General features: G+C 45.9%; 1 protein-coding gene across 5 annotated transcripts in view; it reads right to left on the bottom strand.

Moving 5' to 3' along the window:
* Positions 1-2,877: 2,877 nt before the first annotated feature.
* GJC2 (gap junction protein gamma 2) overlaps positions 2,878-14,149 on the bottom strand; it is a 41,649-nt gene continuing 30,377 nt past the window's right edge. For 2 of the 5 annotated variants that reach the window (XM_020998973.2, XM_020998972.2), the window contains exon 2: positions 3,762-9,276. In XM_020998973.2, the coding sequence (XP_020854632.1) occupies positions 7,823-9,256 (1,434 nt within the window). In that variant the 5' untranslated portion in view covers positions 9,257-9,276 and the 3' untranslated portion in view covers positions 3,762-7,822. Of the gene's footprint in view, positions 3,721-3,761; positions 9,277-11,644; positions 12,054-12,517; positions 12,626-14,149 lie in introns of those variants that run through there. The other 3 variants (XM_078152439.1, XM_020998974.2, XM_078152438.1) reach the window with 3 other exon arrangements.

Raw genomic sequence — 14,149 nt, forward strand, 5'->3', positions numbered from 1 at the left:
TCACTTTCCTAGGTACCAGCTCTTCTGCTGGAAACTAGAGATCCTTTGCTATGAGAGCCAGAGATTAATCTAAAGCTTTCTCCAATGACTTTGCCCTTCCTACTCTAGGCCCTAAATTTCCTGGGATCTTGCCCATTTTCTTGGGTTATGAGCTCTACCGAATTCAGACTTTATTCATTTTTCCCCCTATGCTGGCAAATGGATCTGGGTGAGCACTTCTTTTCCTTGGTTGCTTCCATTTTTTATCTGCTTTAGGGTCATGGGATAAAAAGTTCAAAGGGACTATAGAAACCTTCTAATCAAATTCCTTCATTTAACCGTAAAGGAATTAAGGCCAAGTAACTTTGCCAGTCACACAGACAATACTAACAACAGTTTACATTTGGATGGTACTGTAAGACTGGCAAAGTTCTCTGTGTACATTATCTCATTTAAGCACCACAACAACCCTGTCAGGTCAGTGCTACAGTTATTATTATCCCTATTTTATAGAGCTTGGGCCTAGAGAGGTGAAATTACTTGCCTGTAACCTCAAATGCTCAAGTGGATCCATTTTGTCACTGATTCTCAAACAAACAGATTGTACTTTATCCATGCCTAACTATCCCATGTGACTCTTGTTAAGGTCGACCCCAAAATTCACCACAGAGGTTCTACCCAATGTGCTGGAGGCCTTTCCTGAAGGTCACTCCATGCTGTCACTGGAGCCAAACCAAGAGAGAGCAGCCAAAGAGAAGGTCACCTGGGCAAGAGGCATTCTTTATCCATCTGGTCTTCTCTGTATGGATAGATCAGTCAAAGACTTTGGCCTGGTCATGCAGATAATAGGTGTCAGAAATGGGATTTAAATCCAGGTTTCTCTTAACTCCCAGTGTAGCACTTAGTAGCAAAGCTGAGACACAAATATATCAGTAAACATTTCTTGCACAAGACCCTAGGTTCACTTAGGATTGAAGGTGGCTCTAGAGTTTAGGGTAGGGCTAAAATTGGGGTTAGCATAAGGTTTGAATTAGAACTAGGAAGTCTGGTTGTGGTTGGAGATAGGTACGTGTTGAGAAATGGTCAAGGCCAAGATAAGACTTAAATTCTCTTTTTCCCACCTCTCAGAACCTCTCGATATGAGTAGGCCTGGGTTAATAGGTGTTAATACTACCTAGGAGGAGTCTGAACCCTGGCCCTGATTTGTGAAGGAGAGGAGATGTCAAAATCACTTGGAGAGGAGCTCCTGACAGGGCCATCCCACAGACCCATGCACACTCACTCCTGAAGGTGCTGTTCATACAACCGCCTCAGATACCCTAGGAAGCAAGGTTTAGGGATCAGTTTATGACCAGGGTTAGAATTCAGTCCAGGGCCATGGGAGGGCGTGAAGCTTCAGAAGGAAATGATTCTTCTCCTGTTTTGATCTTTTCTTCCTCTGTCCTTTGTCCAGAGGGGGAGGAAGAAGGGAGCCAGATCAGGTCTGCCAGGCTGTGTCAGTGGTCCCCTAGAGAGGATAAACTTTCCTGACCTCTATTGAACTCTGCCACCTTAATGACCCATTGTTCCAATGGAGGACATAACTAAATGGAGCTAGAGGATGAGGAGTGGGGGTTGGGGGTAAGATGGGAAGTCCATTTCTGCCTGGAATGTTTCTTTTCCTTTTTTTTTTTATTTTTTAAAATTGGAAACTTAATAATACTCTGAACAAACACAAATGTACATATAATGAACAATAAAGATAGAAATCCCAAATAAAACCCAGACAGTTTGAATGATCTATATTTTGATACTTCTTGTGTTCAAAAATTGCGTTTAAAAAATAATCTCCAACTGGCCAAACCTTTCTGGACTTAGCCAGGCTGCACCCAGGACCACAGACCACAGCCCTACCCACCCACCCCCCCCCACACCAGTCTCCTGTCAGGATTCTGTAAGAAGCTTCCCAGTTTGATGGGACCAGTCAGAGCTTACACCTAATTAGTACAGCCTTTAAAAATCCAGGGTCACCTCCACACCACAAGGAGGCACCAAAAGAAGACTTCAGTGGAGATCACAGTTTGATGAAAGGACACATAACCAAAGGAACTTATTTGCTCTGGGTCCTTTCTTGATTTCTTTTTATTTGTCTACTTATTCTTTTATTTCTTCAATGAATAAACATATCGTTCTCCCTCCCATCACCCCCAACCCACTGAGAAAGAAAAAAAGGAAAACCAAGATCCTAGTAACAAATATGCATAGCCAATTAAGAGAAAGTTCCCCCATTGGCCTATGACCTCTTTTCCATGATAAGGTTATAGCTTCTTGAGAAGAGAGGCTCTCTTGTTTCTGTATAACACCTAGCACTGTGTCTCCAGCGCCAAATAGAGCAATAAATCAATAGATAAACATTTATTAAGAGCCTACGACATGCCAACACTGTGCTAAGTGCTAGTGATATAAAAAGAGGCAAAAGACAGCACCTGCCCTCAAGGAGCTTACCGTCTAATAAGGCGATAAGTATAATGCCTCTTCTATATCACATCTCTTCAAGTATTTGAAGACAATGATCATGTCTTTTCTTTTCTAGGCTTTATGCCTGCCACCATGTGGTACTTTAACCGATCTTTGTTGAAGTAGGAGGGATCTTTACAATTAAGACCTCATGCAGTCACCAAAAAAAATTTATCTGGAACATTGTGCAGTGAGTGCAATGACTGGAGAATCAGAGTTTCCAGGGTAACTTTTTGATTTTAGGGGATTAATATTAATAAGGACATTTTAGGGGAAATGATCCTCCACTCTTCATTTCTCCATCTATATCCTGCCATTACAAAGGGATTTAGAAAGCTTTGTTGCTGTTATTTTTAATTATTTTATTTTTTATTAAATTTATTTTAATATGATTATGGTCAAAGTATATGTTGTTTAAATTCCACTTTTCCCCCCATACATCACTTTACATACGTTTTCACATGGTTTATGTTTCAGAGTCATGGAATTTCAGAGTTAGAAGGGATCTTTTTTTTGTTTGTTTGTTTTTGGTGAGGCAATTGGGGTTAAGTGACTTGTCCAGAGTCACACACAGCTAGTGAGTGTTATGTGTCGGGAGGCTGGATTTGAGCTCAGGTTCTCCTGACTCCAAGGCCAGTGCTGTATCCACTTCACCACCTAGCTGTCCCCAGAAGGGATCTTAAAGGCCATATAGTTGATCTTGATTTGTTTGTGATATAAAAATATTCCATTGCCTTGCTATGCCAAAATTGATCAAGTCATTCTCTAGTCAATAGATATGTTGATTATTTCCAGTTTTTCAATAGTCTTAATAACATTTTTATAATTTTTTTATTTACAATTTTTTTCATATAGGTTATTTTTTGTTATATTCCCTTAGTTAATAAGCTCCATGAGGGCAAAGTTATTAGATATCTTTATATCTTTTTCACTACAAAGACATTGAGTTCTGAACATGGGGCTTGATAATGATGAATGAATGAGAATGAATGTACAACTGAATGACAATGAAGGAGTAAATGAATAAGAGAATGAATGAGTAAACGAGTGAGTGAACCACAGAATTTAGTATCACTTGGCCATGTTCCATCTTGTATTGTCATGTGTTTCACAGATGTGTTGAATGCTCAGCTAGACTGTGAACATCAAAGGACAGTTATTGTATCTTCTTTTCTGGTCAAGTCTTCAGCATAAAGTCTAGTCTAGGCCTGGGCAGATGGGAGGTAAGCACAGTTTTACTGATGGCTGAAAAAAAAAATAAACACTTGGTAGGCACACACAGGAGGTTGTAAACAAAAGTCAAGTTTTATTTTATTTATTTATTTCATTGTATTAGTATTGGAACCTGCATCGCCCATGGTGAAGTGGGGCTGGCTGGGTGATGGTATGGGGAGAAAGGACTAAAGGGAGGGGACCCATGGCTCCCTGCCCCTGATTCTCCTACCCTAAGAATCAGGTTTCTCAGCCCATATTGGCAGTCCCAGATGCAAAGGTGAGTTAGTTCAGGAGCAGAAACGGAATTCAGTGGCTAGTCCATCGGCTGGCCCTGATGCTTATGAAGACTTCAAGTATTTCTCAGGGGGATGGAACGTCAATGGGGCTCAGGGGAAGGGAAGTCAAAGGTGTCCACAATGAACATACCAGAGCCTTAAACAAGGGGATAACTACTCTGAAACTCTACCTCATTCTTCCACTCCCCAAACCTAATTTTTAAAAAATCTGAGAGTATGGATGACCTGGGAAATCACCTGGACCTCAAAGTTACTGGTCTGGCAGCTGATCAGGCTGTAGTGCCAGGAAACCTAGGATGGGAGACCTAGATTCTAGGTTAAGTCACTTTCCTCTCTGGGCCTCAGTTTCTGCCTTGGTAAAATGGTTGATCCCTAAGTCCCCTCCAGCTCTGACACTGTGTTATTTGCTCTTACATTCTTTTCAGTTTGCCATGCTAGTGAAGCAGCAAGAGAGAGGGCAGGGTCTAGTGCCCTTGTCCAGTCAGGATGGTATGCAACACAGGGATGCTTGAAGTACCCCTAGGGTAAGAGAAAAGTAGAGTGGAGTCTGATATGGTGCTACTTTTGGTCCTATGCTTTCCCCATTCTGCCATACAGATAATACAAACAAGTAGATTGGCAAAAGACTTCCCTTTCTCCAGTGGCTTGTCTTGTCTCAGGCTAATATCAGAGCAAGTCAGCAGGGGCTAGGATAGGGAATAGGGCAAGGTCAGAGCAGGCTATTCCCAGTGAATCCAAAGTAGCTTCCCCCCCTTCTTCCATCTTGGCCTCTCTGCCACCTCTTCCCACCTATAGAGCAGATAATTTAGCCTTGAAGCAGAAATTCTGCAGCAATGGGCAAAGGGTAGATGGGTCACCTTGGGGTATTCCAGGCCACCTCATGGAAAGGGTTAGGCCCCCACACAAGGATTCTGTGTTTTCCTAGAGCCCACCTCCTTAGTCTTACCCAATGCCCACAGGCCTGACTTTGTGTCTCAGAGATGTGAATTTGCCCTGGTCACTAGAAGGACCTAGGAGTAGAAGGTCACTGCCATGCTCAGAGAACGGTACCCTAGGATGACTCTAGGGAGGCGGAATCCTGGATTGATAATAATGAAGAGTTGTCCCCTACCGCCTATCAAACACATCTCCTTTAGGCCAGGATCCTGCTTCTTGAATGTGCTGCTCTTGACTGGTCCCTTCTTTCCTCCTTTCAGTGGTATAATTGGCTAGGCATGAGGAAACATGAGATTTGGAGGCCATCTCAGCCCTTTCCCCAAGGGAGGAGGAAGGACTCTGGCATCCCTAGAATCACCCTCTGGGCACCTCTACACCAGGGCCCCCCTGAAATGATGCCAGTACTCCTCCAAATCCTCCTCCCACCCCTAGTCTCAATCTTTCTCTCCTCCAAGGCTGTCTGTTCTCCTTCTCACTGGAGAGGGAATACTTGCTTCCTACTTCCAAGACTTACAGAATATTCAAGCTGAAAAAAGGCCTTGAAGAGTGAATGTGGAATGTGAGAGCTGGAAGAAACCCTAATAATCATTCATCTGAACTCTTCCATTTTATAGAAGAGAAAACTGAGTCTAAAGATGGAAGTGAATGGCCCACGATCACGCAACCAGAGCCCAGGTTCAGGGAGCCCAGGCCAGTCCCCTCCACCCCTGCCAGCTCTACCTCCTTCCACTTTCTGTTTCATCACCTTCCTCCACCCTTTGGAAACTCCATTCCATGTCTTACCCCCATACTAACATAAGGCCTTGTTCTTAACTAGTTGTCAATTAATCCCCACTAAGACATTAGCTGGTAATGAATAGGCAACTTACATGTATAAAGTGTCTTGCTTTCCAGAGGTATTTGGATTTCAGTGGTGGCTTCTGGAAAACTAGGGAGCCTTTAAACCTCAAATGAATAAAATGATAATGGTGGAATTTCAGGCACTGTGACAAGTAGTCAGAGGGAGTGCCCTTCAATTATTCTGTTCAGGCAAACCCCTGTCCTCTATCTATTTGCAGGGACAGCCTTGGGGAGAGGCTGCTCTGAGTATTGCTTTGGCTTTATGTCATAGCCACATGGGCTCTGAATACAAAAAGAAATCTGTCGGAGTTACTGCTGAGGGTCTCTAGAAGCCATGCTCTCATCACCATTTTAATTTCCTTCTCTTTGGCATAACTATCTCCTCCCTCTCTCCCCCACCTTGGACCCTGATACTTGCTGGGATCCCAGAGGAAGCAGGAGAGAGAATGAAGATGGTGCCAGGCAGGTCCTCACCATACTCACCAACTGTTGTCCCTTGGACCACAGTAGGGATGGGAGTTGGCAGACCACAGTGAATTTTGTTCTCCCCAAAGAGTGATGGCACCTGAGGTGTCTTGGTGCTTTGAGAAGGAACCAGGATGAGGATAAGGAAAGAATTTACCTCTTCCCAGGTAGGGGACCTTTATAATTCCTTCCCCAAGACTTCCCATGCTTAAACAAACCTCTAACACATTCTAGTCAGGGCAGGAATTACCTTTACACAATTAATGGGACCAGGTAGAGGCTATAAGACTGTACAAACACATGGTGATATGGTGAATAGGTAAGGTCAATTATTAATTAGCTGCCCAATGGAAGGATGGCACTGAAAGTCCTAAAGTAGATAATCCCCACCACATAAATCAATCATTTGTATTTGACTTTGGGATATATTCTGTGGCTCTTTTCAGGGGGAAAGGGAAAAGGGAGGGATTCTTTATCTTTTTAATTGTCTGGCTCTGGTAGAGATTGAAATGTCTGCTTTCCCTGATCACATGGCAACCAACAGCCAGGGAGAGACAGAACCAAGGACAGAGAGATAATACCCTGGGCTATACTGCTGGCTGTGGGGGTGATCTTCCACCCCAGCTCTTGCCATAAGAAAAAATCAGAATGCAACCGTGTGATCACTGAATCCCAGGGCACTAAATGACTCTTTCCCCTTCACCCACAAAACATAGGATCCCATGACATTGAGCCAGAAGGGACTTTAGGCAGCTTCTAGTAGCAGAGCTGGAATCTAAACCCAAATCTCCTGCCTCCAAAATTATTGTGCTTTTCTATTACACCAGAGTGTCTCAGAGGCATCTTTCCCATTTCCAAACTCACGCTCCCTCAGTAATGGTTTTAGAGATCCAGCCAAGAGGCATTCCCAGTGGATTCTAACCCCCATGATTTCCCCCAGGGCACGTGACCTGTAGAATCAGAGAAGGTTAGACCCAGAAGAGAGCTCAGAGGCCAGCCCTGTTTTCCATTGGATAGAGATGGTCAAGTGTCTTTTTCACTAGATCATACTATCTGTTAAAAGGCTTCTGTTGCTGTCTTTAGAAAAGGTACATCTTCTACAAGAAAATAATGATGATAATGGGTCATGAGCCTTAAATTTGAACTCCACTGCCTCACCTCAGAGCCTGGATTCTTGGTATTCCCCAACTTCCCCAACCCCAAAGCCCAAAGAAGGGAAGACAAGTTGAATTGCCACCCACATGGTTTAAATCACAGTCACAGAAGGTTATGGCTAGTCCAACTCCCTCATTTTACAGAGAAGGAAACTGAGGCTCAGATAAGGAAAATGATTTGCCCAAGGTCACACAGCTGGTAAGTAGGATAACCAGTATTCAAATCTAAATCTCTTGACTCCAAGACCAATTCTCTTTCCACAGCACATTTCCTCCTTTCTCCTAACTCTGTGCACTGATGTTCTTCTGGGTTATAAAACCAAGTCCCATCTTGGGGCTAAGTTTAAGGTGACTCTAGGGCCAATTTAGGGGAAGGGATAGAGGTTGGGGGTTGTATGGAGGTTGGCTCTTGGCTGTCCCCTTTCCCCCATCCAAAAGTCTTCATATCCACACGGATGTCTTGCCATCCTTGCTGCTAACACTGCTGCCTTTCTCTGAGTTGGATTTGGTTTTGGCCCCTTGCTGCCCTTGGGCACCATCGGCATGGTTCTGCTCCACAATTGTGCCCGCTGAGGCTGGGCTGTCAGTCCTTGAATGTGGTAGTCTTACCTGGGATGTATAAGCAGGAAATCCATTGCTCCTAACCCCATTGGCAGGGTCCTGGGTCCCAGCCCCATGGGTTCCTCGGAAGGCAGCAAGATCTACTGGTGGTGGGTTTTCCTCTGAGCCGGGGCCCTGAAGCTGCTGGAGCTCCTGCAGGGCCCCATTGGCCAGGTTCTGCTCATGGGCTAGGAGTCCACCAGGCATTAGCCGCCCTGCTGCTGCCGCCCTCTCGGCCCTGACCACCAGGTTGTACTCAGGTGGGCAGGAGATGTTGCGAGAATACGGGTAGCCATGGGGTAGCTGCCGGGGCAGGGGCGGGGGTGAAGGATAGCCCTCCGAACCCTGGTCCCGGCCCCCCACCCTGCGGCTCCTCACCGCATCCTGCAAGCTACCTAGACCCAGGTGGGCCATCTCACAGAGATTAAGGATAAGGCAGAGGCAGCTGACCACATACATCACCAGGAGGAAGACGGTCTTCTCTGTGGGCCGAGACACAAAGCAGTCAACCGTGTGAGGGCAGGGCTCCCGGCTACAGCGAAAGAATGGTTGTACCTCAAAGCCGTATAACAGGTACTGTCCAACCAGGAAGCAGATCTCAAAGGAGGCCCGAGCCAATAGCTGCAACACATAGATCTTCATCAGACCCTCCTGCTGGATCCTTCGTCTCCCATCGTGCTTCTGGTTGGCAGGCCCGGCCTCCGGAGACCCCTTGCCCTTCTCCCCTGCCAATGCCTCCTTCTCTTCTTCTTCCTGCTCTCGGTCCTCCCTACTTCCAGCTCCACCCTCCTCTTCTTCCCCGACGCCACCCCCCAGGCCGATCATGGGCTCCTCCTCTCCGCCATTCGGGGTGTCTGCCCAGCCTGGGTGGGGCAGCGGCGGCCTCCTCCTTGGGGCACGCCTGCGAGCCATGCGGCCACCCTGACGGCAGCGCCTGGCCCGGCGCCTCTCCTCTTCAGATGCTCTGGCCAGCCGATGGATGGCATACCCGAGGTACATGACGGAGGGCGTGGAGATGACAACGATTTGGAAGACCCAGAAGCGAACGTGGGAGAGGGGGGCGAAGGCGTCGTAGCAGACGTTGTCACAGCCGGGCTGGCGCGTGTTGCACGTGAATTTGCTCTGCTCGTCGGAGTAGATGGACTCCCCGCCCACTGCGGTCAGCACGATTCGGAAGACAATCAACACCGTCAGCCAAACCTTGCCCACGAAGGTCGAGTGGTTGTGAATCTCCTCCAACAGCCTCGTCAGAAAGCTCCAGCTCATGTTGGTCATAAGGGCTGATCAGTCAGGACCTGGGGGATGGGAGATGGCAAAGGGAAGGCATGAGAGCCAAGAATTAGAAAACCTGAGATTCGCAGAACCTCCGAGCTGGAAGGAGCCTTGGAAAGCATGTCTAGCACGCTCCTACACAATGCGGAATGCCTTTCTGCAGTGCCTGACACAGAGCAGACGCTTAATAAATATTTGTTAGATTGAATTGACCTGAATAGAGTCCTGGCTTTCAAGCTGTGTAGTTGAACACATGTCCACTCCACATGTCCCCTCCCATGCGGCTCAGTTTCCCCATCCATAAAATGGGGATAATAATACCTGCCCAATCTACTTTACAAAGTCATTGTGAGTGAAATGCTTTATAAACCTTAAAGCGCTCTAGAAATGTGATTTATTATAGCATGCCTTACAAATAGCATTCCAGCCTCTGCCTGAATACTTCTAGCGATGAGGCCCTCCTACCCCTGACACTCCCTGATTTGTTTTGAGATCCTTTCTGTCACACTTCAGTCTGCCTGACCAACTCCTTCTTCCATCCCAGCACATCAGTATCCTAAGAGTCCTCTCTCTGTCTCTCAATATGTTAAAGGAGGGCAGTAATTCTAACACCTTTTTCATTCCATCCTCCCTAAACTCCAGCCTTTGACTTCTACCTCATCCCTTGTCCATCCCTTTTCCATGATGACCCCCCTCCCTTCCCCAAACTCCAATTTCACCCCACCCTCCAAACCCCCTTTCCACATCTTTGCTTTACTTTTCTTCCGCTTCCAAACTTGGGAGGCCCCAGAGCATCAGGGATCTCTTTATGTCCCCTCTGAACCCCTAGGGAGTCATGAATGTCTCCTGGGATGCTTAGCCAAATGCCAGCTAGCTTCTCCATTTGGGAATGCTGGAAATGGACTGAGGAGGGGATTCTAGATCTTCCAGTCTTCTTGAGGGCCTGGGTAGGGAATTAAGGGTTACAAGGGTTAGAGAGGATCAGGGTAGAGGCTTAGGGGCAAGAGGCTGAGGAGTTAGAAGGAACACCTTTGCAAAACTTGAATTGTGAGTTGTTATCATCAGCAGATGGAAACATCAAACCCATGGCCCTGGGGAGGCTGAGGGTAAGGCTTCATGAGGCCTCTCCTCCAAAAGAACTTAGACAGCCTTCATCCTGGGCCTCCTTTGCCCAGGACTCTCTGCCTCAGAGGGTAGGGGGACGAGGAACAGAACAGACCCAGGCATGATAGCCTCGTGGAGTCAAAAGAGCAATAGATTTGAAATTAGAGAATCTGGGTTCAAATACTGACTCTGCCATTCTGTGAATAGTGGCCAAAGCACTCCTTCTAACTAGCCCTCGGTGTCCTCCTCACTAAAATAGAGTGGGAGGACAGCTGGCACAGTGGGTAGAGCACCAGCCCTGGAGTCAGGAGGACCTGCGTTCAAATCCGGCCTCAGACACTTGACACTTACTAGCTGTGTGATTCTGGGCAAGTCACTTAACCCCATTGCCTAGCAAAAAACAAAAAAACCAAACTAACTAAAATGGAATTGGATCAGCATGACAAAAGATAGAAATAAAGATAATTTATTATATATTAATTATACATTAAATTATACATTATATATAAACATTATAGATAATATATACATATATTAAATTATATGTAAATTACATATTATTATATATTAGAAGTCACTAAATGCATATACTCTTTGACCCAGGTATATCTCTACTAGGCATAAACTCTGAGGACAAAGACAAAGGGAAAGGTGAAAGCCACATATAACAAAACATTCATAGCCGCACTTTTATAGTAGCAAAGAACTAGAAAAAAAGGAAGGAAACAAGCATTAATTAATGTTTGTGTCTCCTGTGTGCCAGGCACTATGCCAAGTGCATTATAAATGTCACCTTATTTGAGCCTCACAACAATTCTACTATTATTATCTCCAGTTGAGGAAATTGAGGCAGACAGAGGTTAATTGACTTGTTCAGGGTCACACAGCCAGTAAGTGTCTGAGGCTGTATTTGGTCTCAAGTCCTCCAGACTCTAGGCCCAGTGCCCTATCCACTGAGCCACCTTGGTGTGCATTGACTGGGGAAGGGCTAAATCATTTGTGATATATGAATGCAATGGAGTATTATTGCATCATAAGAAATGACAAATGGGAAGAATTTTTTGAACTGATGCAAAGAGAAGGAAGCAGAACCAAGAGAACAATTTTCACAATGACCATAACAATGTAAAGAAAAATAATTCTTAAAGACTTCAGAACTCTAATCAATGCAGTGACCAGTCATGACTTCAGAGGACTGAGGCAGCTAGGGGGTGCACTGGATAGCGTACTGGGCTGGGAGCCAAGAAGCCATGATTTCAAAGCTTGTTTTTGATTGATACATATTACCTGTGTTACTCTCAGCAAGTCATTTGACCCCTCTCAGCTTCAGTTTCCTTGTCTGTAATTTTCGTGGTTGGGCCAGAGAGCTACTAAGGTATGATCCCGTGGTGAAGTCTACTTTTGCTTTGTTGTTTAACCGTCCTAACTCCTTACAAGAGAGAGGGAGAGAATGAGGGAGTCACTGGCAAAAGATAGTATGGCTTTTAAAAATCATTAAAAACGTTTTAAAAAATAAACAGAGGTGATGTCTAAGGAAATTCCTTCTAATTCTAAATCCCGTGTCCCCTTGGCCGTCCTGCCCTTCCCCCAATCTTGAAGCCAGTCCAGCGCCACGAAGGTGTCTCCCACAGCACATCCACTCACTCTTCTTGGAAAGTTTCCTACCTCATACCTGACCCTGATCCCTGACTCGTCCTTTAGAGAAAAAAGGTTCCTAGAGAAGAGGCAAGGATCACAGGAGATCTTTGCACTCAATGTGCGTGCATGTGTGTGGGTGAATAGGGGGAGCTGAGGGGCTGCCCTTCTCTCCCGCGTCCCTCCAACCGACTTCTTTGGCTTCTTCATCAGAAATTCAGAGACGCGCGCAGGCTAACCCCGAAGAAGAATATACATATACGGAGAGGCAAGACAACGACGCCAAGCAACAGACGAGACCCAAGCTTACATTTAATCGGAGAGGCACAAACAGACGAACCCAGTTAGCCAATCATACACACCACACACACACACACACACACACACACACACACACACACACACACACACACGCACGCACGCACCCACTTCTCATGCTCACTTGCAGAAGGGGAGTGGGGGGCCCAGAGCATCCCAGAACAGGGGGGCAGTCCCCAAGAGGGCAGGAGAGGGAGTGCTACTCACAAAGCCATGATCCTCCTGGATCCCACTCCCAAGCTCCGCTCGGGCTGGGCTCAGAAGCCTCCTAGCTCGGCCCCGCCCAGCCAGTCCAGCCCTGCCCCAGCCCCAGGCACAGCTAGCCAAGGCTGCACACGATTCCGCTAGCTCACGGAGTGGTCACTCTGACGGCTGTGAGGGAACTTCAGAGATGCGTTTATAGAGAGTAAAGAGCTATGGGCTGGGTGGGGTTAGTAGGACCCGAGTTCTAATACGGGCTCTGTCACAAACTCATTGCAGTACCTTGGGCATGTCCCCTCCCTGGGCCTCAGATTCCCCAACTGTAAAATGGGAGAGCTGGATTTGATGGTCCTTGAAGTTCCTCTAAAATTTTATTCTTCTGAATCCTGGAAGAAGTCCCCTCACCTCCAAGTCAGGTAGTTCTGGAAGAGTGGAACTGGGGGAAAAGCAAACCCAGGAGATCTCCACCCCACTCAGACACTTTCCAGCAAACAGCCCCGGAATGTTCCTTCCCAGTTCCTTCCTGGCTTCTCTGGGTTCTCCTCCTTCCTGTGTGAATGCTCCTTTTCAGTCCTTTTTGCTAGATCATTATCCGTATCTTTTCTTCTAACTATAAATATGCCCCAAGGCTTTGTCCTGGTCCCTCTTCTCTGTCAACACCCTCTCATCTGGTTACCCCTCAGTTCCCCTGGGTTTAAAAATCAGCTCTATTCAGATGACTCCCAGATTTCTCTATATCTAGCCCTCTTCACTCTCCAGTACCCTTTCACTAATGGCCTATTGAGTATCACTTGATATGCTATAGAAAGGCAAAAACCCACCCCTCTTCCCTATTTCCCAGCTTCTGCAAGGGCACCACCAGCTTTCTAGTGCCCATAGATCCAATCAGTAGCCGAGCCTGGTTGGTTCTAGTTCTGCAGGGATTCTCATACTTGTCCCTTTTCCTCCGCTCACACTTCATAGGCCTTCTTCATCTCCTGACTAGTGCACTGACCTCTTGATTGGTTGTTCCACCTTAAGTCTCTCCTCTAATCCATCCACCCTACAGCTGCCAAAATGATATCCTTAGCTCTTCTGAGCAAAATGATGATCCAAGAGAGTTCCAAAAGATTCATGATGGGAATTGCTGTCCATATCCAGAGAAAGAACCAATGGAGCCTACATGCAGATCAAAGCATACTGTTGGGGCAGCTAGGTGGGGTAGTGGGTAGAACAGTGGCTCTGGAATCAGCAGGACCTGAGTTCAAATCTGGCCTCAGACACATGATACTCACTAGCTGTGTGACCCTGGGCAAGTCACTTAACCCCGATTACCTCACCCCCCTGAAAAAAAGCATACTATTTTCATTTTTCTTTCTTTTTTTTTTTTTGCAAACTGTTTCTTCTTTCACAACATGACTGATATGGAAATATGTTTTATGTGATTGCACATATATAACCTATATCAAATTGCTTACCATCTTAGAGAGGAGGAAGGAAAGGAAGGGCGAGAAAATTTGGAACTCAAAATTTTATAAAAAAAATTAATGTTAAAAACTGTCTTTGCATGTAATTGGAAAAAAATACAATATTATTTTTAAAAATTAAAAAATGATATTCCTAAAGCACACATCTGAGCGTATCTATCAATCCCTGGCT

This window comes from Phascolarctos cinereus, unplaced genomic scaffold (assembly GCF_003287225.1).
Source record: "Phascolarctos cinereus isolate Bilbo 61053 unplaced genomic scaffold, phaCin_HiC Scaffold_4;HRSCAF=312, whole genome shotgun sequence".
Taxonomy (NCBI): domain Eukaryota; kingdom Metazoa; phylum Chordata; class Mammalia; order Diprotodontia; family Phascolarctidae; genus Phascolarctos; species Phascolarctos cinereus.